General features: G+C 42.0%; 1 protein-coding gene across 1 annotated transcript in view; it reads left to right on the forward strand.

Moving 5' to 3' along the window:
- The window catches only part of add3a (adducin 3 (gamma) a), a 124,952-nt gene that overhangs the window by 21,069 nt on the left and 78,750 nt on the right, over positions 1 to 25,133 (forward strand). The window contains exon 2 of the mRNA XM_056279827.1: positions 5,295 to 5,541. Within this exon, the coding sequence (XP_056135802.1) occupies positions 5,350 to 5,541 (192 nt within the window). The 5' untranslated portion in view covers positions 5,295 to 5,349. The remainder of the gene's footprint in view (positions 1 to 5,294; positions 5,542 to 25,133) is intronic.

Genomic DNA, 25,133 nt, shown 5'->3' on the forward strand with positions numbered 1-25,133 from the left:
CAATAACAGGTTGAGTGCAGCCAGCCGAGATAGGTTCTACATTTCAAAGTCACTTGCATCCAATCCAGTTAGTAGCTCCATTACTCCAGTTGGCTTCACCGATCACCATCTCATCATAGTAGATTTGATCATTGATCCTGGGAAAAAAAAGTTAGCTCATGTTGGCATTTCAACAAGTTGTTGCAGGATAGCGTTTTCTGTCAGAGCTTTGAACAATTTTGGGTCTGCTGGCAAAGTAAAAAAGCTGATTTTGTTTGGCTGAGACAGTGGTGGAAAGTGGGTAAGGCACAGATTTGTGTCTTCTGTCAGCAGTATACAGCTCACTCCACTGCTAGTATTAAAGCAGCAGTCCATGACCTAGAGGACAGTATTAAGAACACTGAGTGTGCTATCAATAGTAATCCAGATGTTGCTACTGATGGCCTAATGCAAGAAAAAAAAGACTGGAGTTGGACCATGGCTATTTGTTTTCAGAACTTAAAGCTTTTGGTTTGGGTGACCATTTTGTGTCATGGGTGAAGTGATTGTACAGCGGTTCTGAGTGTTTGGTGAAAGTTGGGGGAGGGTTGAGCTAGCCAATCCCTGTGCAGAGGGGGATAAGGCAACGTTGTCCTATCTCAGGGCAATTTTAAAGTCTGGCTATTGAACCTCTGCTGTGAAGGCTGAAAAGCCGTCTCAATGGGTTTTCACTGTCAGCCACACAACACAACCTACCTTTGATAGTTTCTGTTTATGTTGATGATTTAAATGTGTTTGTCAGGGATCAGGGGGATGTGCAGGAACTACAGGACAGTCTGGGTTTATATCAAAAGGCATCATCAGCAAAGATAAACAGAGCATCGAGTGAGCCCTTACAGGTAGGACAGTGGAGAGAGAGGGTCGCACCCAGTTTGCCTGCAGATCTGCAGTGGAGGAGATGAAGGATAAAGGTGTTGGAGGTATTTTTAGGCACAGAGGATTATCAGAGGTAGAATTGGGAGGGTGTGATAGAGAAAGTGTTTGCCAAGTTGTTCAAATGGAAATGATTGCTACCCCAGCTGTTGTATAGGGCAGTGGACCCCCTATCCTGCAGATTTTCACGGTAACCCTGCATAGGTAGCCCTGCTTGTACTTACTCAACCAATCATCTCATAGCAATTAATTATGCAAGGTGTGCAAACTCTGACATTCACTGCTGATTGGTTGAATAACTACAAACAGGTACTTATTCAGGGTTGCAAAGAAAATTTACAGGATAGGGGGTCCTTGAGGACTGGGTTGAGAAACACTGGTATAGGGGTCAAGTTTTGGTTGCCTCGATGCTGTATTACAAACTGATTGTTCTACCTCCACCAACACCCTGATTGAAGATGTTCAGTGGGCTATATTGGACTTTTTCTGGTCAGGGCAGCACTGGATCTGAGCCCCTGCCTTATACTTCCCAGTGGAAGGAGGAGGACAGGGTCTTTTGGACATTACCTATCGAGTGATGACCTTTAGGCTGAAGACCGCGCAGAGACCGCTTTATCACTGTGGTGTGCGGTGGTTAGACACAGCCAAGCTATCCTGCGGATAGCTGGTTGTCTAGGGTACAGTAAGCAACTGTTTCTGCTGAGGCTGGAGGAGGCAGATCTCACAAGCCTGTTGCCTTTCTATGCCTCTGTCCTGGATGCATGGAAGATTCTTAAGGCCTCCAGGAAGGCTGCTGCTATGGCTGGTCTGTGGCTGTTTGAGGAGCCACTGTTTTACAACAGCTTCATTCAGGCCCGGACCTTGGCCTCAGTCAGCATAAGATCTTCTCTGAAGGAGGCCGGATGTGTTAAGCTGTGACATCTGCTGACACCCACGGGGACCCTGCAACAACACACCAAAATCATACCCAGGTTGCTGAGTCATATTATTGAGTAGGTGTATGCATCGCTTCCAGAGTACCTGAGGACATTTATGATGGAGAACCGTGAGCTGGCTGGCCATTTGGGAGGATTTGGATTATAGCTTTCCACAGTTGACTGTCTCTTTTAATGTGGGGGAGTAACAGGAGGTGGAGGGTCGACTACTTTCTTTCACAAACCCATGGCTGGACAAATTTGACGACCTGGGGAAAAAGGCAACTTACATCCTGTATGTGAAGGTGAGGCATTTTCAGTCTCTTCAGGCCATGAAAGCGTTGAGGTAGACAGAGGTTTTTGGTCCAGGCTCTTCTCCAAAAGGCTGCTCTTGGTCCCTGTGCAAACTACCAGTTGAAAAATGGTCAGCTGACCTCCAGTGGAGGATTGTGCATAGAGTGATAGCCACAAACAGACACAGAGTGCACCTGAATCCTGATCACAGGGATGCATGTCTTTATTGTTCACAGTGTGAAACTCTAATGCATTTACTTGTCCAGTGTCCTTGGTTGGTGGGTGTGTTTGATTTGTTAAGGGGCTGGTTTTTGGGCTTGAGGGAGCCTTTTTCTTTTCAGTTGTTTGTGTATGGTCCCAAATACATAGCCACGAAGAAATGTACGCAAACAATTATAAATTTTATATCAGCTACTGCCAAATTAGCCATGTGCCTCAGCTTTAAGAACCGGGCTTGGACGGTGAGCTGTGTGGACACTGTGCTGGTTCTTAAAGGTCTGCTGAAGGCTCAGCTCAGGGTGGAGTATGCCTACTACAAAATGGTAGACAATCTACAGGCTTTCAGTCTTAAATGGGCAGTAGGGAGATGATGAAGTCCAGGTTTTCTGTTTCTAATTTGTGTAACAAGGGTGAGCCGTGACTGTATGTTTGGCTTATGTTAGTAGTCGAGTAGTCTATCGATTATTCCATCAATTAATCGAGTAATTGGATAAAAAACACTTTTGACTTGTTAAAGAGCAATAGTAAATATACAAAAGGAAAGAAGCTAGGTCTCTTGAAATTAACAACTACTTGGTTTCCTTTTTTAAAAACATACAAAATTTTATTACATTTTATAGACATTTTATAGGAAATAACAGTAATGCCAAATGTAAACAAAAGATATACATACGTAACTAAGGCATAAATCAAAATAGCGTTTACTGTCTATCTTCTTGGAAGGCAATGTTGCATTTGTAGGAGGCAAATAAAAAGCTTTGTCAGGATCTTTTCGCCTGGGTCAGAAACTAGTTTTCTTTAGTGCATCTGATGCATTTAAGTGTCATCTGGTTTTGTAAACATTTTTTGAAATTTGAAAACACATAAAACACGCTATAGGCAACTGTAAACAAAAGGTATACATGAATGGCTTTCAAAACAAGTGTAACGTGCATGGATAAGATGACACGCTGGCCGCTGGCTGGCGAGTCTGAGCCTTTAGTCGAGCGGTTAGCGATGCCTCCTGCGGTGCGGGCGACACGGGTTCGCTTCCCGGCCGCGGCAGTTCCTGTGGTTGCGTTGTCCCCCGAATTCGCTACACAAGTTTTTCCTGAGCGAAACTAAGCTAAATAAAGTACGGAACACAACATAACCAGCTTCCATACTGATTTATGTTCATAACTAGCCAATGCATACAGTCATAACTATGTTCTTCATTCATGTTCATCTCAACTAGCAATCATGTTCATTTGCGCTAAAAAGATCAAATTAAACGTTGCCTCGTGTCGGTTCCGCCCTGAGAACCGGGTGCACAGATAGGGCGCTTTTGGTTAAGGTGCTGCAGCATTGACGATGTGCGCTTATGGTACGCTAGTTCGGTTTTGCAATGTACACATTGCGCAGTGTTTTCTGCTTTGTTTAAGTTGAAATGGTCCCACACTTGGGAGAGTTTTTGTCTCTCCGCCTCTTCAGCATTTCCTCCCGTACTCTCCATCGCGCCAACTAGACGTCACGTAGTCGTAGCGCGAGCACGTTGTGCAACAGTAATAATTGTCCGTTCTGAACATGGTGACCGATGAACAGTAGTTTCACTAAACGAAGCGTCGTACATACAAATGTTTGTAATCGAATTATTCGAATTACTCGATGAATGGTTTCAGCCCTAGTTTTATTTGTTTTATTTATTATGTAAATTCTGTAAACACAACATCTATTACACGTTGTAAAGCCTCCTGAGGCAAATTTTGTGTTTGTGATTTTGGGCGATGCATATAGAGTTGACTTGAGTTTGGAACCTGTTGGTTGGTATAGATACTTTTAGTTTGAACTACTTAATGAGACTTTTTCTGAAACTGTTTTGTTATTTTTGAGCTGGAGTATAATAAGATGTATATATTTGAGTGTCAGCTGTTGGACTGAATAAATGTGCTTTTCAAAATCTTTCTCTCGCTCTTCTCATGCCGTGTGTGTTCGTCCGTCAGCATGTAATGTGTTTAGGTTCCACCCGTCCTCTGCAGAGCAACACGGCTTTGTGGTAACTCACGTTACTCACGTAGACTTGTCACTGCGGAGTTGAAAATGTTTCCTAGTTCATCCTGATTTCCAGAACAATCCCAGAAGGTTTTTAATTCCCGAGGCACACATTTAAACAATCCACAAATCCCTATTCAGATGAATGGTTGTCAACTCCACAGTAACACGTTGTAGCAATCCAGAAATGTAGCTGAAGTGCTTGTTGTTTTGGCACCAGACTTGAGGACAGATCATGAGAGGAAACTGAGTCCCACCCGTTCATGACCCCAATAGTTCAGTTAAACACCTCTGTCCTTGTTGACAAATGACTCTTCATCATCATCATCATCATCATCTGCTCAGAGGATTTTAACATGGCATACTACTAATGAATTATTAATATTTGTGTGTGTGTGTGTGTGTGTGTGTGGCCAGAAGGTACAGAAGAAGATCAGTACTAACAGGCCAGTAATGTCATCCATAAATGTGCTGTCCAACCACGGAAGAGAGGCCCTGTGGGAGACAAACTGATTGCACAGTTTTGAAATGCGTTAATTTTCCGGGGGTTTCCTGGGGCCTCATTCATCGGTCATTCGTACATACAAATTTGTTCTTACGCACCCATGGAATTTTTTTTAGCTCTCAAGTAGGTCTGATAGGCAGAGGCAAAGCCTGGTGGTTATTTTGTAATTCTTGGCTTGCAAAGGCAGCAGTGTTAGCTAATTGGTGTCTACATTCAGGGGTTAGCCAGGTTCTACACTGGTCTCTGAGACAAACCTCAGGGCTAAAAAAAAATCCCATGGGTGTGTAAGAACAAATTTGTATGTATGAACCATTGATGAATGAGGCCCCTGATTTCTAATCGTGTCCTAATCCCCTCCATCTTAACCTTCTGCATAATCAAACAAAAGTGCAGTCATATTGTAACAGCCTGTCTTCTCATCCTTGTCTTACTCTGAGCAATCTGCCTGTGTCCCCCCTCAGGTACAGATCAGATCACTGCAGAGGAGACGGAGCGAGAGACTAAGGCGGAGCAGGCATGAGTGCGGACGGCCGTCCGACAGCGGTGACCACGCCTCCCGCACCCAGTGGAGGAACCAAGGAGCGATACTTCGATCGTGTAGAAAATGACCCAGAGTACCTCCGGACCAGGAACATGTCACCGGACCTGCGACAGGATTTCAACGTGCTGGAGCAGAAGAAACGTGTCACCCAGATCCTACAGAGCCCTGTAAGTTCAACAGCAGAGACAGGGAGGGCTGAATGGGAGGGTAAATTAAGTTAACTTTCCTTTATTAATCCCCTTGGGGAAATTCAGTTACTGCAAATTAACCCATCCTAGCTGTTATCTGTGTAGCTAGGAGCAGTGGGCTGCCGTCTTCATGCTGCGCCCGGGGACCAACTCCCGTTCTTTTCCCATTGCGTTGGTCAGGGGCATAGACAGGAGTATAAACCCTAACATGCATGCTTGTTTTGATGGTGGGGGAAACCGGAGAAACACCAGCACAGACACGGGGAGAACATGCAATCTCCACATAGAGGATGACCTGGGATAACCCCCAAGGTTGGACAACCCTGGGATTCAAACCCAGGATCTTCTTGCTGTGAGGTGACAGCGCTAACCACTGGGCCACCGTACCACCCATAGATAGCCATAGATATTTGCCACAAGAAAACCTCCTTTCAACTTCATGCTGCACACGCTGCATTCAGGTCGACTGGGTTGGGGAGCACAGATTAAAGTCACCATCGTTAAACTGGATGTAGCCGAAAGTAAAATCAGCAGTTTAGTCAGTGCAGACAGAGATCGTAGTGTTGCTTTAGGGCACGTTGATCTTCAGGTTATTATATCACATAACAGTGGTCATCAGTCAGTATAGTGGAATTATACATAGAGTTTATGAGATCACGGAGGAACGATTGGAAAAACCTCAAGCAAAGGGGAGCATTTTTAACAAGAAAGGATGAGACTGTATTATCTGTGTTAGTCGACATGTTGGTTTGCAAACCTTTTTGAAGCACATGAATTACATCGGTTGGTAGCAGATTGATGTAATTGATGTGTTTACCAGGTGTGTTTTGGTGTAATACTTGTAATTTTGTAGAAATGGGTAAATCGTTACTGATGTGTTTGTGAAATCAGTCTTTCGGTTCCTGTCCTGCTGAGATAAGAGGAAGTTACACGTGTGTGTGTGTGTGTGTGTGTGTGTGTGTGTGTGTGTGTGTGTGTGTGTGTGTGTGTGTGTGTGTGTGTGTGTGTGTAGATATATATAGAATAGGTGTTGTGATAAGAAGCAGTGTAGCACTACTGAATAACATTTCAGTCTGACGTGCTTAGGCTGACTACTTTGTGTGGCTATCTTATTCAAGAGAAACGCGTATTGGTGGAAATCTAAATCGTAAAAGCTTTTGTAGCTGCTCACATTAATGGTTTCTGTGGGTAGGTTAAAGCATTTTATGTTTTGAAGATTCTGCAGCATATCTACTCCTCTAATGGCATAGTCAACAAATCCAGTGCCTAAGGTTTGATGAAATCCACAGTCGTTTGTTTGTATTGTTAGTGCTGTTTGTATTGTGTGTATTGTTACCATCCTCGAGTGAGGAAGTACCCTGATGAGAAGCTGGGTAGGGAGCTCCCTAACCATGACAGTATAACCATGACAATATAACCACCACAGTATAACCACAACAATGTAACCACAACAGTATAACCATAACAGTATAACCATAACAATATAACCATGACAGTATAAACATGGCAGTATAACATGACGTTATAACCATGACAGTATAACATGACAGTATAACATGACAATATAACCATGACAGTATAAACAGGACGATATAACCATGACAGTATAAACAGGACGATATAACCATGACAATATAACCATGACAGTATAACATGATGATATAACCATGACAGTATAAACATGACAGTATAACATGACGATATAACCATGACAACATAACCATGACAGTATAACATGACAATATAACCATGACAATATAACATGACAGTATAACCATGACAGTATAAACAGGACGATATAACCATGACAGTATAACCATGACAGTATAACATGATGATATAACCATGACAATATAACCATGACAGTATAACATGACGATATAACCATGACAGTATAACATGATGATATAACCATGACAATATAACCATGACAGTATAACATGACGATATAACCATGACAGTATAACATGACGATATAACCATGACAATATAACCATGACAGTATAACCATGACAGTATAACCATGACAGTATAACATGACAATATAACCATGACAATATAACATGACAGTATAACCATGACAGTATAAACAGGACGATATAACCATGACAATATAACCATGACAGTATAACATGATGATATAACCATGACAATATAACCATGACAGTATAACATGACGATATAACCATGACAGTATAACATGACGATATAACCATGACAATATAACCATGACAGTATAAACATGACGACATAACCATGACAGTATAACATGACGATATAACCATGACAGTATAACATGACGATATAACCATGACAATATAACCATGACAGTATAAACATGACGACATAACCATGACAGTATAACCATGACAATATAACCGTGACAGTACAGCCCAGTCTCACAGCAGTTTGTGAAATAGTCATGACATTTATGTGTACATGGACACGAATTTTCCATCTCTTTCGTGACACTCAGCACGACTTTCAAACTTGCTGAGCATCATGGGTAGGCTAATGTAGACTTCCCCTATTGAAACTAACCCTAACCCTAACAGTTAATCACGACATTTTGTCCTTTTATCTCTTTATTTTAGTTTTATCAGTCCGGCGGGTGGGCTGGACAGAATCCATCACATATCAACCTGTGGATTTTAAAGACATCTTTAACATTTCTCTTCACAAAAGCACGGAAGTGTCCTTGATACCTCAACAATATGACAGGCTAGTGTTACACCCATCCGTTTTCATTATTTCTCCTTCGATTCTGAGAAATCACACTTGTTTTGGTCAGTTTCAATAGCGGAAGGCTACGTTAGCCTACCCATGATCCTCAGCGTGTTTGAAAGTCGTGCTGTGTGTCATTAAAAAAAAAGGAAAATTCGTGTCCATGATGTAACCATGACAGTATAACCATGATAACTATGACAGTATAACCATGACAGTATACAGTATAACCATAACAATACAACCATGACCGTATAACCATGACAATATAACCATAACAATATAACCATGACCGTATAACCATAACAATATAACCATGACAGTATAACATGCCAATATAACCATGACAGTATAAACATGACACTATAACCTGACAATATAACCATGACAGTATAACATGACAATATAACCATGACAGTATAACATGACAGTATAACCATGACAGTATAAACATGATGACATAACCATGACAATATAACCATGACAGTACAGCCCAGTCTCACGGCAGTTTGTGAAATAGTCATGACATTTATATGTACATGGACACGAATTTTCCATTTCTTTCGTGACACTCAGCACGACTTTCAAACTTGCTGAGGATCATGGGTAGGCTAATGTAGACTTCCCCTATTGCAACTAACCCTAACCCTAACAGGTAATCACGACATTTTGTCCTTTGATCTCTTTATTTTAATTTTATCAGTCCGGCGGGCGGGCTGGACAGAATCCGTCACATATCGACCTGTGGATTTTAAAGACATCTTTAACATTTCTCTTCACAAAAGCATGGAAGTGTCCTTGATACCTCAACAATATGACAGGCTAGTGTTACACCCATCCGTTTTCATTATTCTCCTTCGATTCTGAGAAATCACACTTGTTTTGGTCAGTTTCAATAGCGGAAGGCTACGTTAGCCTACCCATGATCCTCAGCGTGTTTGAAAGTCGTGCTGTGTGTCATTAAAAAAAAAAAGGAAAATTCGTGTCCATGACATAACCATGACAGTATAACCATGACAATATAACTATGACAGTATAACCTTGACAGTATACAGTATAACCATAACAATACAACCATGACCGTATAACCATGACAATATAACCATGACCGTATAACCATAACAATATAACCATGACAGTATAACCATGACAATATAACCATGACAGTATAACCATAACAGTATAGCATGCCAATATAACCATGACAGTATAAACATGACACTATAACATGACAATATAACCATGACAGTATAACCATGACAGTATAACATGACAATATAACCATGACAGTATAACATGACAATATAACCGTGACAGTATAAACATGACGACATAACCATGACAGTATAACCATGACAGTATAACATGCCAATATAACCATGACAGTATAAACATGACACTATAACATGACAATATAACCATGACAGTATAACATGACAACATAACATGACGATATAACCATGACAATATAACCATGACAGTATAAACATGACGACATAACCATGACAGTATAACCATGACAATATAACCGTGACAGTACAGCCCAGTCTCACGGCAGTTTGTGAAATAGTCATGACATTTATGTGTACATGGGCACGAATTTTCCATTTCTTTCGTGACACTCAGCACGACTTTCAAACTTGCTGAGGATCATGGGTAGGCTAATGTAGACTTCCCCTATTGCAACTAACCCTAACCCTAACAGGTAATCACGACATTTTGTCCTTTGATCTCTTTATTTTAATTTTATCAGTCCGGCGGGTGGGCTGGACAGAATCCGTCACATATCAACCTGTGGATTTTAAAGACATCTTTAACATTTCTCTTCACAAAAGCACGGAAGCGTCCTTGATACCTCAACAATATGACAGGCTAGTGTTACACCCATCCGTTTTCATTATTTCTCCTTCGATTCTGAGAAATCACACTTGTTTTGGTCAGTTTCAATAGCGGAAGGCTACGTTAGCCTACCCATGATCCTCAGCGTGTTTGAAAGTCGTGCTGTGTGTCATTAAAAAAAAAAAGGAAAATTCGTGTCCATGACATAACCATGACAGTATAACCATGACAATATAACTATGACAGTATAACCATGACAGTATACAGTATAACCATGACAATATAACCATAACAATATGACCATGACCGTATAACCATGACAATATAACCATAACAATATGACCATGACCGTATAACCATGACAATATAACCATAACAATATAACCATGACCGTATAACCATGACAATATAACCATAACAATATAACCATGACCGTATAACCATGACAATATAACCATAACAATATAACCATGACAGTATAACCATGACAATATAACCATAACAATATAACCATGACCGTATAACCATGACAATATAACCATAACAATATAACCATGACCGTATAACCATGACAATATAACCATAACAATATAACCATGACAGTATAACCATGACAATATAACCATAACAATATAACCATGACCGTATAACCATGACAGTATAACCATGACAATATAACCATAACAATATAACCATGACCGTATAATATGATGATATAACCATGATAGTTTTACCATGACATTGTAAGTCCAGTCACTGCTTGGTGTGGTGGTTCAGTAGTGTCAGTAATGTCAGTAGTGTCGAGGACTCGGGGACGGTGTTACTGAAGCACACAACACTGTTTACAACCATGTTGTGACAATGTGTGCAGATGTAAGAAGTGTGATTATGTGTGTGTGTGTGTGTGTGTGTGTGTGCAGGGTATTGTTTTATGATATGTGTAAAAACCATTGCAACATTCAGGGCTTTGACGTGATGCCTTTTTTGGTGTTGGGGATATTTCAGATGGCGCAAAGTGTGGAAATTAGACCTTTTCATGGCTAGATAAGGGCTGTGCTTACATGTTTTAAAACTGGGATTAGAGTGAGAGTTGTGCAGAGTCACACAATGAGTATATAAATATTTGTTTTGTTTGGTTATAAATCTGAATTTAGTCTGCTTATTTGCTATAGAAGTTGTGTGTGTGTTTGTGTGTGTGTGTGTGTGCTTGTGCATGTAATTAAAAATATCGTGTGTAAACAGTCTTGGCAAAGTAAGTATCTAATCGTACTACTTAAGAGTTTGGTACGTGTGTGTGTCACTGAAGATGGCGGCGCAGCTGCCATTTATAGCGGCCTCACCCAGTAACGGTGTGGGAAGATGGCGGCGCGAATTCATATTTGCGGTGGCCTCACCCAGTGCCGTCCATGCAGTGTCTTTGTCCATATCTGCATCTGGGTTTGTGTCTTCGTTTGATGGCTGAGAGAGCTGGCGCTGGATCGGCTGGGAGAGCTTGGTCTGCTGCATCCTGTGGGCCCAGGGACCACGGCCCTGCCTGGAGCTGTGCCCGAAGAGGTAACACCAAGGGCGGTTTGACAGGACACTGACGCGGGGCAGGCTAAGCTAACTGCTAGCCCACGCAGACTGGCAGTTCCTATAATACCAAGGGCGATCTGGCGGTGGCCTCACCTGGTGGTAACTGTGGTGTTTTTGATGTCGTTGTGAGGAGTGCGGGGAGGTGTGTCGAGGGTGTCTGGCTGGGAGAGCTGGTGCTGAATCGGCTGGGAGAGGTTGGTCTGCTTCGTCCAGTGGCCCCAGGGACCACGGCCCCTTCCTGGAGATGTGCCCAAGGAGGAAACACCAAGGCGGTCTGATAGGATGCGGAAGTGGGGCGGGCTAAGCTAACGGCTAACCCATGCAGACCGGCAGTTCTGACAGTCATCCTGGCTGGCGTTCGTTCCCTTGGACAGTGATTTTTTTGTTTAGTTTGGATATATGTATTAGTTCGAATATATTTGTCAGTTTGGATGTGTGTGTTCTAGTACTTCGTGCAGTTTTTGGATGTGTTTTTGTCGTTGTGTTGTACTGCTGTGGGCTGAGGGAAACGGCATTTCATTTCATTTTGTGTGCACAAGTGCATGAAATAAAGTGACAAAGTGTTCCTGATTCCTCCTTATTCCTGTCTTTGTCGTTCTGTCCTGTCTGTCCTTCTTCCTCTGTGTGTGTGTGTGTGTGTGTGTGTGTGTGTGTGTGTGTGTGTGTGTGTGTGTGTGTGTGTGTGTGTGTGTGTGTGTGCGTGAGAATGGGTAACTCTGGCAGTCATGTAGTTATTTACATGCCACATTGATGTGGTTTTGCATGTGAGCCAGCTCCGGTTCAGATGTAGGGACCACAGCCCTCCCAACTGGACACATCAGCTCTGCCTGTTCATGTGTCTACTGAAAACACAACATGTGTTTACAACACAACATTTTTATTTGTACAACCCTCCCCCACCATCCCTCTTCTGTTTGTCTTTCTCACAATGGTCCGTCTCTCTCTCTTTCAAACACGACACTTTTTAAACAACAGCAAATGTGTCCCCAGCTGGATGTGCTGACACCATTGCTCCCACCGGTCCATCCCTAGCATTTGTTTTCCCTTTCTTACTTTTCTTACTCTCTTTCTTTCTTTCTTTCTTTCTTTCTTTCTTTCTTTCTTTCTTTCTTTCTTTCTTTCTTTCTTTCTCTTTTTCTTTCTTTCTTTCTTTCTTTCTTTCTTTCTTACTCTCTTTCTTTATTTGTCTTTCTTTCTTACTCTCTTTCTTTCAGTCCCTGTCCGTCTGTCTTTCTTTCTTTCTGTCTTTCTGTCTCTGTCTTTGTCTGTCTGTCTTTCTTTTTTTCTGTCTTTCTGTCTCTGTCTTTCTGTCTGTCTGTCTTTCTTTTTTTCTTACTGTATGTCTAGCTTTCTTTCTTTCTGTCTGACTGTCTCTGTCTTTGTCTTTCTTTCTCTTTTTCTTTCTTTCTTTATCTTTCTTTCTTTCTGTCTTTCTGTCTCTGTCTTTGTCTGTCTGTCTTTCTGTCTTTCTGTCTCTGTCTTTCTGTCTGTCTGTCTTTCTTTTTTTCTTACTGTATGTCTAGCTTTCTTTCTTTCTGTCTGACTGTCTTTGTCTTTCTTTCTCTTTTTCTTTCTTTCTGTATCTTTCTTTTTGTAGTTCTTTACTTTTATTTTTCTTTCTTTCTTACTGTATGTCTGTCTTTCTTTCTGTCTGTCTGTCTGTCTTTATTTATGTCTGTCTGTCTCTCTCTTTCTTTTTGTCTGTCTGTCTGTCTATGTATGTGTCTTTCTTTTTGTTTTTTCCTTTTGTCTGTCTGTCTTTTTCTTTTTCTTTCTGTCTGTCTGTCTGTCTGTCTGACTGTCTTTCAAATTCAGATTCAGAAGTGCTTTATTGGCATGACAACAGGCAGTCATTACAAACAGAACAAAACATCAGCTCATATACCCAACATGTACTTATACATAGACACATACAAGCAATCAGAACATGTACAGGTGCAGCATAAAAACCAGGTTGGTCATTAATTACCATTGGTACTTATTAATTATTAATTATTTAACTATTGTTATTATTATTATTATCTTTATTAGTTTTATTTTATTTTATTTAAAGCAGTAGGATAGTTAGGATGACTATATGTGTGCATGCATGTGTGTGCATGTGCATTTATGAGTCTCTGTGGGCTTGAGTGCGTGTGTGTGTGTGTGTGTGTGTGTGTGTGTGCGCGCGTGTGTGTCTGTGTCTGTCTGTCTGTCTGTCTGAGTGTCGTCTTGGGCTTCTTTGTGTAAAAGATAGGAAATATATTTGTGACTATGTGTATCATTTAGTGTCCCTCAGATGGTGGCAAGTGTGAACATATTGTGCAGCTATAGTACAGCTCTCTTTGTCGTCACCCAATAAGTGGGGTAGTTTACTGTGGTTTGGTAGAGCATCAAATTTGGGGTGTTTTGCTTCAAATTTTGGGAAGAAGCAATCACGGATTGATGTGAATGTTTTGCACTGTGTTAAAAAGTGCAGCTCTGTCTCCACTACATTGTCTTTGCACTGCTGACGCAGACATTTGTCTCTTGGCAGCCAAGTTTTTTGTGTCTACCAGTTGCTATTGCTAAGCGGTGCTCACTGAGTCTGTATTTTGTCAGTGTATTTCTCAAATTTGTTGCTTTTATTTTCGTTAGGTAATCTGCTGATGTATATTCTCTGTCTAGGGCCAAATAGCATTGCATCTTGCTTTGTGATTTTGTTTTGGATTGCCAATATTCTTTTAGGTTTGAAGAAATTTGTTTAAGCCGAATATGTTGTGTAGTCTGGACCTAGTCTTGTGCCTTTAAGGTGTTAGTATATGCTAGTGGAACAGGATGGCTGAAGACCAGGTTGGTAGGAGAGTTCTTATCTTTGCTCAACTCTTGGTTTTGCAAGGCTTTATAATGGAAAGAGTGTGGGTCACTGAATTTTAGGTGTTTCTAGAATTTGATTGCCCTTTTTTGAATTTTAACCAGGAGATGATATTGGCCTAATTCTGTCCTGCATGCATTGTTTGTACTGTGCCGATGGACTTTTAGGATGTTTTTGCAAAAGTCAACGTGCAGGATCTCATTTGGAAGTTTTTCCCATTTATCTAATTCCTGACTTGAGAGTGTGCCCCACACTTCACTGCCATGAAGGGCAACTGGTTCCATCACTGATGCAAATATTTTTAGCCAAATTCGGACTGGAATTGCTTTGTTTGCCGGCCTGTTGATGAGGTTTCCTACTTGCTCTTGTTCAGATCTTAAATCGTTGGTGCCCGTGTGTATTATTATGTGAGCTGGTGTGCCAAACTCGGGGTCTGAGAGATGACACAGGACATCTTGTATTCTTGGACTCCTGATTTTGGATACTCTTGGCTCAGAGAATAATATCTGTTCTTGGAGAAATGTGCTATTGGAGTCAATCAGGATGGCCACCTTAGCTTCTTTATCTAGCTTAGCTGGTGTACGTGAGGTTTTTTTTCCCCTTGGAAGGGCCAGGGGCTGAGCTTGTGCTGGATTCAGGTGGTGGAGCAGGATTTGTCTTTGCAGGGGGAGATAAGGTCTGTTGGCTGCTGGGCTGCGAGGTGGGTGGCAGGTCAGAGCACTGAGAGGGGTCTGGGGTGGGAGGGGGATATGTTTCAATCATGTCATCTCTTAGGTAGAGCTCCTCTCTGAGTTTTGTAAGTTCCCTTTTCATTTCACTCCACATTTCTGTTATGTGGGCGTTGCTGGGGAGAGGGACGTCTGGAGTGCCCTACTTAGCTTGCTGCCACCACGACCCAACCCCGGAAAAGTGGCCGGTGATGAGATGAGATGAGATTTCTGTTATGTCTTTTCTCATTGTATCTTTAGTCTGTGAGCTCTTTCTGTAGCTTTTCTTTATCTTGGATCAGACTTTCTTTCTGTCTGTCTGTCTGTCTGTCTGTCTGTCTGTCCTGTCAGTATGTATGTCTCTTTCTTTCTTTCTGTCAAATGTTCTTTCTTTCTTTCTTTCTTTCTTTCTGTCTGTCTGTCCTGTCTGTATGTATGCCTTCCTTTCTGCCGTTCTGTCAAACTTTCTTTCTTTTTCTTTGATTCTTTGTTTCTGTCTGTCTGTCTGTCTGTCTGTATGTCTGTCTGTCTCTCTGTCTTTGTCTTTTTCTTTCTTTCTTTCTTTCTTTCTTTCTTTCTTTCTTTCTTTCTTTCTTTCTTTCTTTCTTTCTTTCTTTCTTTCTTTCTTTCTTTCTGTCTGTCTGTCTGTCTGTCTGTCTGTCTGTCTGTCTGTCTGTCTGTCTGTCTGTCTGTCTGTCTCTGTCTTTCTTTCTTTCTTTCTTTCTTTCTTTCTGTCTGTTTGTCTGTCTGTCTTTCTGTGTCTGTCTGTCTGTCTGTCTGTCTGTCTGTCTGTCTGTCTGTCTGTCTGTCTGTCTGTCTGTCTGTCTCTCTGTCTTTCTGTCTTTTTCTTTCTTTCTTTCTTTCTTTCTTTCTGTCTGTCTGTCTGTCTGTCTGTCTGTCTGTCTGTCTGTCTGTCTGTCTGTCTGTCTGTCTGTCTGTCTGTCTGTATGTATGTATTTCTGTCTGCCTGTCTGTCTGTCTGTCTGTCTGTCTGTCTGTCTGTCTGTCTGTCTGTCTTTCTAATGTGTCTTGCCTGCAGTCGTATGAGACTGGAGGTGGCTGTAGATTACATGGTTCCAGCTCTCAGATCCTAGGCTGTATTTAAAGTCAGACCAATATAGATTAGGTGGGACTTGACCACCACAGCCCATTCATGCAGTGTAATGTGGCATGTGGTCCTGCGTCTGTTGCTGTTTTTACCATTAAAAGTTCAAAACTAAAAATACACGTCATCCTCTCGTTGTCTTATCATCTGGTAAAGCAAGAAGGAGTTAACTGACAAGTCTAGAATCAAGTTTTTCTCACATTGGGCCTCATTTATCAAAATATTCATAAACGTGTGGGAATTTGCCTGTATGATTTTATGAGCTCACAACTGCTGCCGAATTTATCACATGATCGAAGGCATGAGGCTTCCAATGTACACATGTAGTTGATAAATACCAAGCATCTGTAAATTGGCAGTAACTGGCTCGCCTCAGAAACGTAATTTAAATCTCAGCAGAGACACCGCACAGGCAAAAGAAAAGACATTTCTCCAGCTGTCAGCAGGCCGAAATTTAATGCACACAAGTGCAGTCTATGGCACCGTTTGCATTAAGGAAGCGGTCAGATTGAGAAAGGCCCATCTGAAGATCAGATGGCTCTGTGCATTGTAGGGAAATTTGGTATACTAATAGAATTACAATAGAATGTAGCACACGGGCCAGTATGTGACTCATGGGGGGCACTGGTGCCAGTTGTCAGAAATCCAACCACAGACAGCTCTTGGACCTGTGTTGGAATAGCATGAGATCTCCTTGTTTGCCTTGTTCAGGCTTGTTAAAAGATGCTGCACAGTCTCAGTAGTAGGGCTCTAGGGAAATAGAAGCAGCTCACGAGCCACTCGTCATCCTGGGGGGGGGTCGACCCCCTGTCCCTGAAAAGATTCTGTCACTGGTACTCTTACCAAATCCTTCAAGAAAGGTCAGCCATTTTATGCTTGGACTTCTGCTGCACCTTGTCCCTTTTATATAGTCTTTGTCATCAGTTAAGTAAATATTAAACACATGAGCCATCATAGTAAGCCTTTCCAGTAGCCTGTTTATCATTATAAACTTTTTACATCACTTAGATTGCATTGCAACATTTTTTTCTCTTTAGCCTTATTCATCTTTCTCAATATTTCCAGATGAGTACAAAGTCCATTCATGTAAGTTTTTTTTCAGTGATCAATCTAATGAATAAAGGTGAAAAGTTCTGCATAAAAGTATAACTGCGGAGTTTACACACGTCTTAGGTATGGTCGCAGGTTTTTTGAATTCCCGCCAGACATCCAAACATTCCTGAAAAGATTCCTGAAAACTCTGATGAATCCAATTTTTTATGTGTAAATGTCAGCACGAAGAAATTATTCAAAATTTATTCCTAAGTACCCTGATAAATGAGAGCCATTGCCATTGGTTATTTTTACATCCAAATGTTGCACAAATTTTAAGCGAATTTCCAAAAAGTCAGCAAAAGAAATGCTCATTAGTGTGCATTCCCTTCAACTACTGTTGTACGAATGTTCTGAAGAAGGCTCAGCAAGATTACACAATCAGACAAAATGGAGAGATGGCATGGAGAATGACTTGCTGTTGTGAGAGCGGTCATAACAACTCTTTATCCATTTTACATCACTTTATTACATGCAGCCCAGAGATGGAGAAGAACTGGGGGCAGCACAGTGGTGCAGTGGACAACGCTGTCGCCTCACAGCAAGAAGGTCCTGGGTTCGAACCCCCGGGGTTGTCCAACCTTGGGGGGTTGTTCTCTGTGTGGAGTTTGAATGTTCTCCCCGTGTCTGCGGTGGGTTTTTTCCAGGTGCTCCAGTTTCCCCCACTATCAAAAAGACATGCATGTTAGGGTTAATACTCCTGTCTATGCCCTTGACCAAGGCATTGCAAGATGAACTGGGGTTGGTCCCTGGGCGCTGCACGGCGGCTGCCCACTGCTCCTAGCTACACTGCTAAGATGTGTTAAATGCAGAGCAGAATTTCCCCACGGGGATCCTTATCTCAAAAAAAAAAAAAAAAACACAACCAAGTCCACCATACATCTGGGAACATCTACACACCAAGCAGTTCTGAGAAACATTTCACTAACTAGCATGTGACGCTTCCCGTCATCATTTATTGAAAGAATTTGTTTCCATAACCCTTTATCACATATTCTCTTTATCATTGTGGCAACTTCAAAATACAAACCCCAACCCCAATGAAGTTGGGATGTTGTGTAAAACGTAAATAAAAACAATACAATTATTTGCAAATCCTTTTAGACCTATATTCAATTGAATACACTACAAAGACAAGATATTTAATGTTCAAACTGATAAACTGTATTGTTTTTTGCAAATATTCACTCATTTTGAATTTGATGCCTGTAACACGTTCCAAAGAAGCCGGGACAGGGGCATGTTCACCACTGTGTTACATCACCTTTCCTTTTAACAACACTCAATAAGCGTTTGGGAACTGAGGACACTAATTGTTGAAGCTTTGTAGGTGGAATTTTTTCCCATTCTTGCTTGATGTACGACTTCAGTTGCTCAACAGTCTGGGGTCTCCATTGTCGTATTTTACGCTTCATAATGCGCCACACATTTTCAATGGGAGACAGGTCTGGACTGCAGGCAGGCCAGTCTAGTACCCGCACTCTTTTAGTACGAAGCCCCGCTATTGGAACACATGCAGAATGTGGCTTGGCATTGTCTTGCTGAAATAAGCAGGGACGTCCCTGAAAAAGATGTCGCTTGGATGGCAGCATATGTTGCTCCAAAACCTGTATGTACCTTTCAGCATTAATGGTGCCTTCACGGATGTGCCAGTTACCCATGATGCCATGGGCACTAACACACCCCCCATACCATCACAGATGCTGGCTTTTGAACTTTGCGCTGATAACAATCTGGATGGTCCTTTTCCTCTTTAGCCCGGAGGACACGACGTCCATGATTTCCAAAATAATTTGAAATGTGGACTCGTCAGACCACAGCACACTTTTCCACTTTGCGTCAGACCATCTCGGATGAGCTTGGGCCCAGAGAAGCCGGCGGCGTTTCTGGGTCTTGTTGATATATGGCTTTCACTTTGCATGGTAGAGTTTTAACTTGCACTTGTAGATGTAGTGATGGACTGTGTTAACTGACGATGGTTTTCTGAAGTGTTCCTGAGCCCACGTGGTAATATCCTTTACAGAATGATGTCGGTTTTTAATGCAGTGCTCCCTGAGGGATCGAAGGTTACGGGAATTCAATTTTGGTTTTCGGCCTTGCCGCTTACATGCAGATTTCTCCGGATTCTCTGAATCTTTTGATGATATTATGGACTGTAGATGATGAAATCCCTAAATTCCTTGCAATTGTACATTGAGAAATGTTGTTCTTAAACTGTTGGACTATTTGCTCACGCAGTTGTTCACAAAGTGGTGAACCTTGCCCCATCCTTGCTTGTGAATGACTGAGCCTTTCAGGGATGCTCCTTTTATACCCAATCATGACACTCACCTGTTTCCAATTAACCTATTCACCTGTGGAATGTTCCAAACAGGTGTTTTTTGAGCGTTCCTCAGCTTTCCCAGTCTTTTGTTGCCCCTGTTCCAACTTCTTTGGAACGTGTTGCAGGCATCAAATTCAAAATGAGTGAATATTTGCAAAAAACGAAGTTTATCAGTTTGAACATTAAATATCTTGTCTTTTTAGTGTATTCAATTGAATATAGGTCGAAAAGGTTTGCAAATCATTGTATTCTGTTTTTATTCACGTTTTACACAACGTCCCAACTTCATTGGAATTGGGGTTTGTACACAAAAACAGGTCGACCCTATAACAACAGTCGACAGAAAGACGAGGCAGTGCATACATTTCTATGGCACCGTGGTTATATGGCACCATGCTGGGTGGATGAAGCATTACATCCAAGGGTTAAAATGAGGTTGTGCTGTAAAGCGTCCTTTGGTAGTTGTGTTTTGCATGCAAAGAAGAGCCTACAGCAGACCCTGAGGAGTGTGAAGGTGGTTCATATTTTATCAGGAATTCAAGTCCCATCATGACTTGTGCAGTTTGTTAAATTTGGTGGGCCATGTCCCTCTGTCACGGCTGCTGGGACCTGTTGATTTGGGTGTCTTTGTGGCATTTCTCAAAGAAAAAAAATCCTCCAGAAGCAAATTAATTCAGATGGAACTGAATTTGACTTGTTCTCCCACTGAGCAGCTTCTATGTTCAATCTTACTACTTATCTTCCTATCCCCTTTACTGGAGTTTGGGTTCATCTCTTTTTTTCTTTTAATCGTTGTCTTTTTATCTCCTATTTTCTTTTTTCATTTGTCCTCTCCCCTCTGTCAGTACTGAACCACAGGCTTGGACTCAAAACGCAGACTCAGTTCACAAAAATCAGTCCTTTTAATAAAAATGAGATCGGTACACAGGTGATCAGATAACAAGGCAACAGTGTCCAAATCGGCAGGCGAAAGGCGAGGTCAAAAAAGGCAAAAACAGGTCAGGAAACTATAGGGCTCAAGAAACTTACACAAGGGGAAAAATGCTGGAACGCTGTCACAAGGAACAAGGACAAACTGGCACAGAAGGAAGGGAACACTAAGACTATATACTCTGGAGGAGGGGAGACAATGAAACACAGGTGCAACACATTAGAGCAGAGCAGGTAATCACACAGGAGGGAGACACATGAGGGCAGGAAGTAAAGGACCTGAAACGAGACAAGAGATGAGTATCAAAATAAAACAGGAAATACAAGACAAAGAACACTGGGAGAAACAAAAGATAACATAACTATCCAAGACGGGGCATGACACCCTCCTCTCCCCTCCAATGTTGTTGGCCACGGTTGATTGACAATTCACTGATGTCACATGGTAAATCCTCTTACACTTGCTTGTATTAATTTTTGTGGTTTTTGAAGAAAGTACACTTTCTCCTTCCCTCCATTTTTTCCTTCCCTCTTATTCCGACTTTTCTGACAACTCAGTAGTTATATTTGAGCATCTGACCATTTTGCAGAACAGCCCTCTCTCCTTTTGAGGCAAACATCACAGCTTATAGTCTCCTTCCATACAGCATTAGCAGATGAACATATGTTTCCATCTCACAGTCCTGGTTTGGTGGTATTGTGTTCAGGTTTGATAGTTTACAGTATGGGTGGCTAGGGTAACTCCTGTTTAAGTTCTTCTCGCTCAAGGTTCGTTCTTTTAAGTTCTTCTAAGTTCAGAGGGAATTAAGTTTTGAGTGCAATGACCATAAAAACAACACAAGTGAATTCAGCTAACTGCAACTTCAGTTTGCCTGTGAATAGCAAAACAATGCAACTTGTGTCATGTTTGCCTATGAAAAAAAAACTGGGCCCTTAAAACCAAAGGTAATTGTCCTTAGTGGCATCAATTGTCCTGTAAAGAATTTTGGTTTGGCTTGATGACCACCTCAGGTCAGTATGTGTCTTTGCCCTTATGTGGGATTTCTCCACGGTTTCAAGTAACTTCCAGGTCGGTGTCTCGAGTCAGTCAAAGTCAACATTGAGTTCAGATCAGATGGAGGTCTGATCTGTCAGAGTCTGATGAGTCGGCGTGCACTCTTAAAGTGTGATGAATGTTTGAGCTGGTATCAATCCAGGTAACTGACACAATCCTACCACACGGCACATAGTTCATCTGGCTGTTTCAATGGCAGCGTAGGTCTGGGTTCCTGGAACTCAAGCTGGGAGGCTCGCCATCTACTGGAGTCGCCGGCTCTTCTTCACTGGATCTTCTCGCTCAATGAAAGACCTGTGAAGCACCACTAATTAAGATGAAACCGGCACTTCTGTCGGTCTTGTGGCTTCTGCAGGGAAATCGTTTCACTGTCATCTAATAACTGCTCAACTTCAATAACCGTTCTGACTTAGTTCCTACTGTTTCTCAACTTTTGTGAAGCTCAGTGTTGTTACATGGTGCAACTACTTCTATCTCAAAATGGCAAGCAGAGAAAAAACTTTCTGTATCGTGGACTTTATTTCTGCTCGTAAAAAGCACTGCAAAACTTCCTATCAATTTTAGTAAGGGATGGGAATGGGTGAAACAAAAGATTTGACCAAGTTATCATAACTGTAGTATCTAATAACAGAAATAAAAGCACTAACTTAAAACTCAAGTCGATAGTTCAGTTGCTTATAACTTTATTCATCTCTCTTTTAGCTCAGTTTGTTCATCTGGGTTACACTAGCTAAACCTTCGGCACTGGGGCGTCACCCTCGGGATCAGGATATACGGTGTTGAAATGGTCACTGTGTCATCTCATCTCTGGCTTGTGCACAAACTAAGAAGAATACATCCAAGCTCAGAGGACCCCTGCTGGTGTCAGGAGTTTAAGCCTACTGCCATGTTTTCATGCCAGATTCTCTTCCCAGTCGTTGCTGTAAGATACTGCATCACCTGCCTAGATTTCAGTCTTCCAGTGGTCGACTGTATCCACTACGTGTGTGGTGACACAAGTTTACACATTTTATAGTCAGAGAGTCAATGGCATATATTTTAGAAGGACAAGTTTATCCAGTGATCTGCTTTGCTGTAGATTAGGAGATATGATCAGTGTGAATGACAATGCTTGGCTTTTCCTGCACCTCTGCAAGGGGTGAACAAATGTATTTCTCAAAGAAAAGGGCACCGTTCTGCAGGGTGAGGAAATATTTCTCACCGTGTCTGCGTGGGTTCAGGCTCCAGTTTGCTCCCACAGTCCAAAGACATGTAGGTTAGCTGAATCGGCCATACTAAATTGTCCCTACGCCTGTGATGGCCTGGCGGCCCGTCCAGGGTGTCTCCCCGCCTGCCGCCCAATGACTGTTGGGATAGGCTACAGCATCCCCGTGACCCTGAGAGCAGGCTAAGCGGTTTGGATATTGGATGGAATGGAGGTATATATATATATATATATATATATATATATATATATACATATGAGAGAGAGGAAATAGCCATTGGCCACATAGATCACTTATCTTTACTGCTTTTAAACACAACTGGTATTCTAACTGGTTGGCACTTTGATGAGAAGGTCTTCCTAAGTTGGTTATAAAATCAAATTTTCCTCCATTTTCCTTCACTATCCATGTCACCACTCATTTCTATTGGACCTGTGGGGATTTCGTCAAAAGACAGACTAGTCTGAACTTTGGGTACATGGGTGTCAAGCTCTGTATGCTGGCTGCACTTTGTTCAGTACAGTAACCGTCTGTTCTGGCGCGGGGCAAGCCAGAGGTAATAATGGGGTATAGAGCACAGCAGTGTAGTAACCGTGTCCCATCTTTAGGGTCCTTTACACAACACCCATGTTGCTGTGTGGTCAGCCTGCCATTGCAGGAAAGCTTTAGCCTGCTTAATGTGAGTGATTCACAAGCCAGGTCGATAAGGTGCTTTGCATCTGAACATGTTCAGATATTTTATGCCATCCTGTGATACTTTAGGGTGGCGGGACAGCAAGGATGTAGGGAACCAGACCTCAGACCCGAAAGCCTCAGGTTAGACTCTCAGCATCAACAGATGGGTCTGTTCTATCTGGCCAGAATTTTGCTGCCCTCGGTACAATGGCCTCTATGACTAAGAGCTTTACTGTCGAGCGTCACATTGATGTTATGAAAAAGGAAAATTGTCCAAAACTCTCTACAACAGCAAAAACACCAACAACATAATTTTGTGGGCTTCCGGGGTCTCTGCTGTGCTGTATAGAACATTTTCCTGGCATGGTTTGGGCCCATGTCCCCTGAGAGGGAAGGGTCATGACAAATCAATTCACAGTCATTCTGTGTGATCAGCTTTATCCTATGATGAAACCCTTCTCTCCTGATAGGAGTGGTCTCCTCCAGTATGACAGTGCCCCCTCCACAGGTCATGAGGGGTCACTGAATTGTTTGAGTATGGAAATTATGTAAATCATATGCTATGACCTTCATGGTCACCAGATCTCAACCCAATTGAACACCTGTGGGAGATTTTGGACTGATGTGTTAGACATCAGTCTCCACCACCATCATCAAAACACCAAATGAGGGAATAACTTTTGGAGGAATGGTGTTCCATCCCTCCAGTAGAGTTCAGAGACTTGGTCAGTCTATGACAAGGAGCATTGAAACTGCTCTGGCAGCTCGTGGTGGCCCAATACATTACCGAGAGACTTTATGTTGGTTTTTCTTATAATTTGTCACCCATCTGTATCTGTATCTAATCAGGAATCAGGAACAATTTATTTGTCATTTTGTATTATGTACCACGTACACAAAAGAAATGAAATTCCATTTCCCCCAACCCACAGCCACAGCAGTGCAACATAAAAAAACATATCCAAAAGCCTCCCAAAACAACATCACCAAAAACTTTCAAAAACAGAGAGAACAAAAAATAATTAAAAAAACAAACAGACAAACAAAAAAACAGCCAGCAACACAGTCCACCCAGTGCAACACCATCCAAAAACTCCACTGTCCAGGAGAACGAACGCCAGCCAGGATGACTATCAGAACTACTGGTATGCATAGGCTAGCAGTTAGCGTAGCCTGCCCCGCCTCCGTGTCCCGTCAGACTGCCCTCAGTGTTTCCACAGTGCTACGTTGCAGGTGACTCTGCAGGTGGCTTTGTGTGTGGATCACATGAGGTTGTGTGGAAGTGCTGTGATGGTTTAATTACTCATCAGTTAACTTCATCTCGCTTCTGTTTAACAGCAGGCTTGGCATTGCCTGGTCCATGTGGACAGACTTGCAGTGGCAGCTAAAATGGACACTTGATGTTATTTTTGTCCCACTGCAGATACGGGTCTGCTGCTGAAATATTAATGATCCGGTCCACTGCAGAGCCCAGGATTAATCTGTTTAGAAGATGCGAATCAAATCCCT

This window comes from Lampris incognitus, chromosome 5 (assembly GCF_029633865.1).
Source record: "Lampris incognitus isolate fLamInc1 chromosome 5, fLamInc1.hap2, whole genome shotgun sequence".
NCBI lineage: Eukaryota > Metazoa > Chordata > Actinopteri > Lampriformes > Lampridae > Lampris > Lampris incognitus.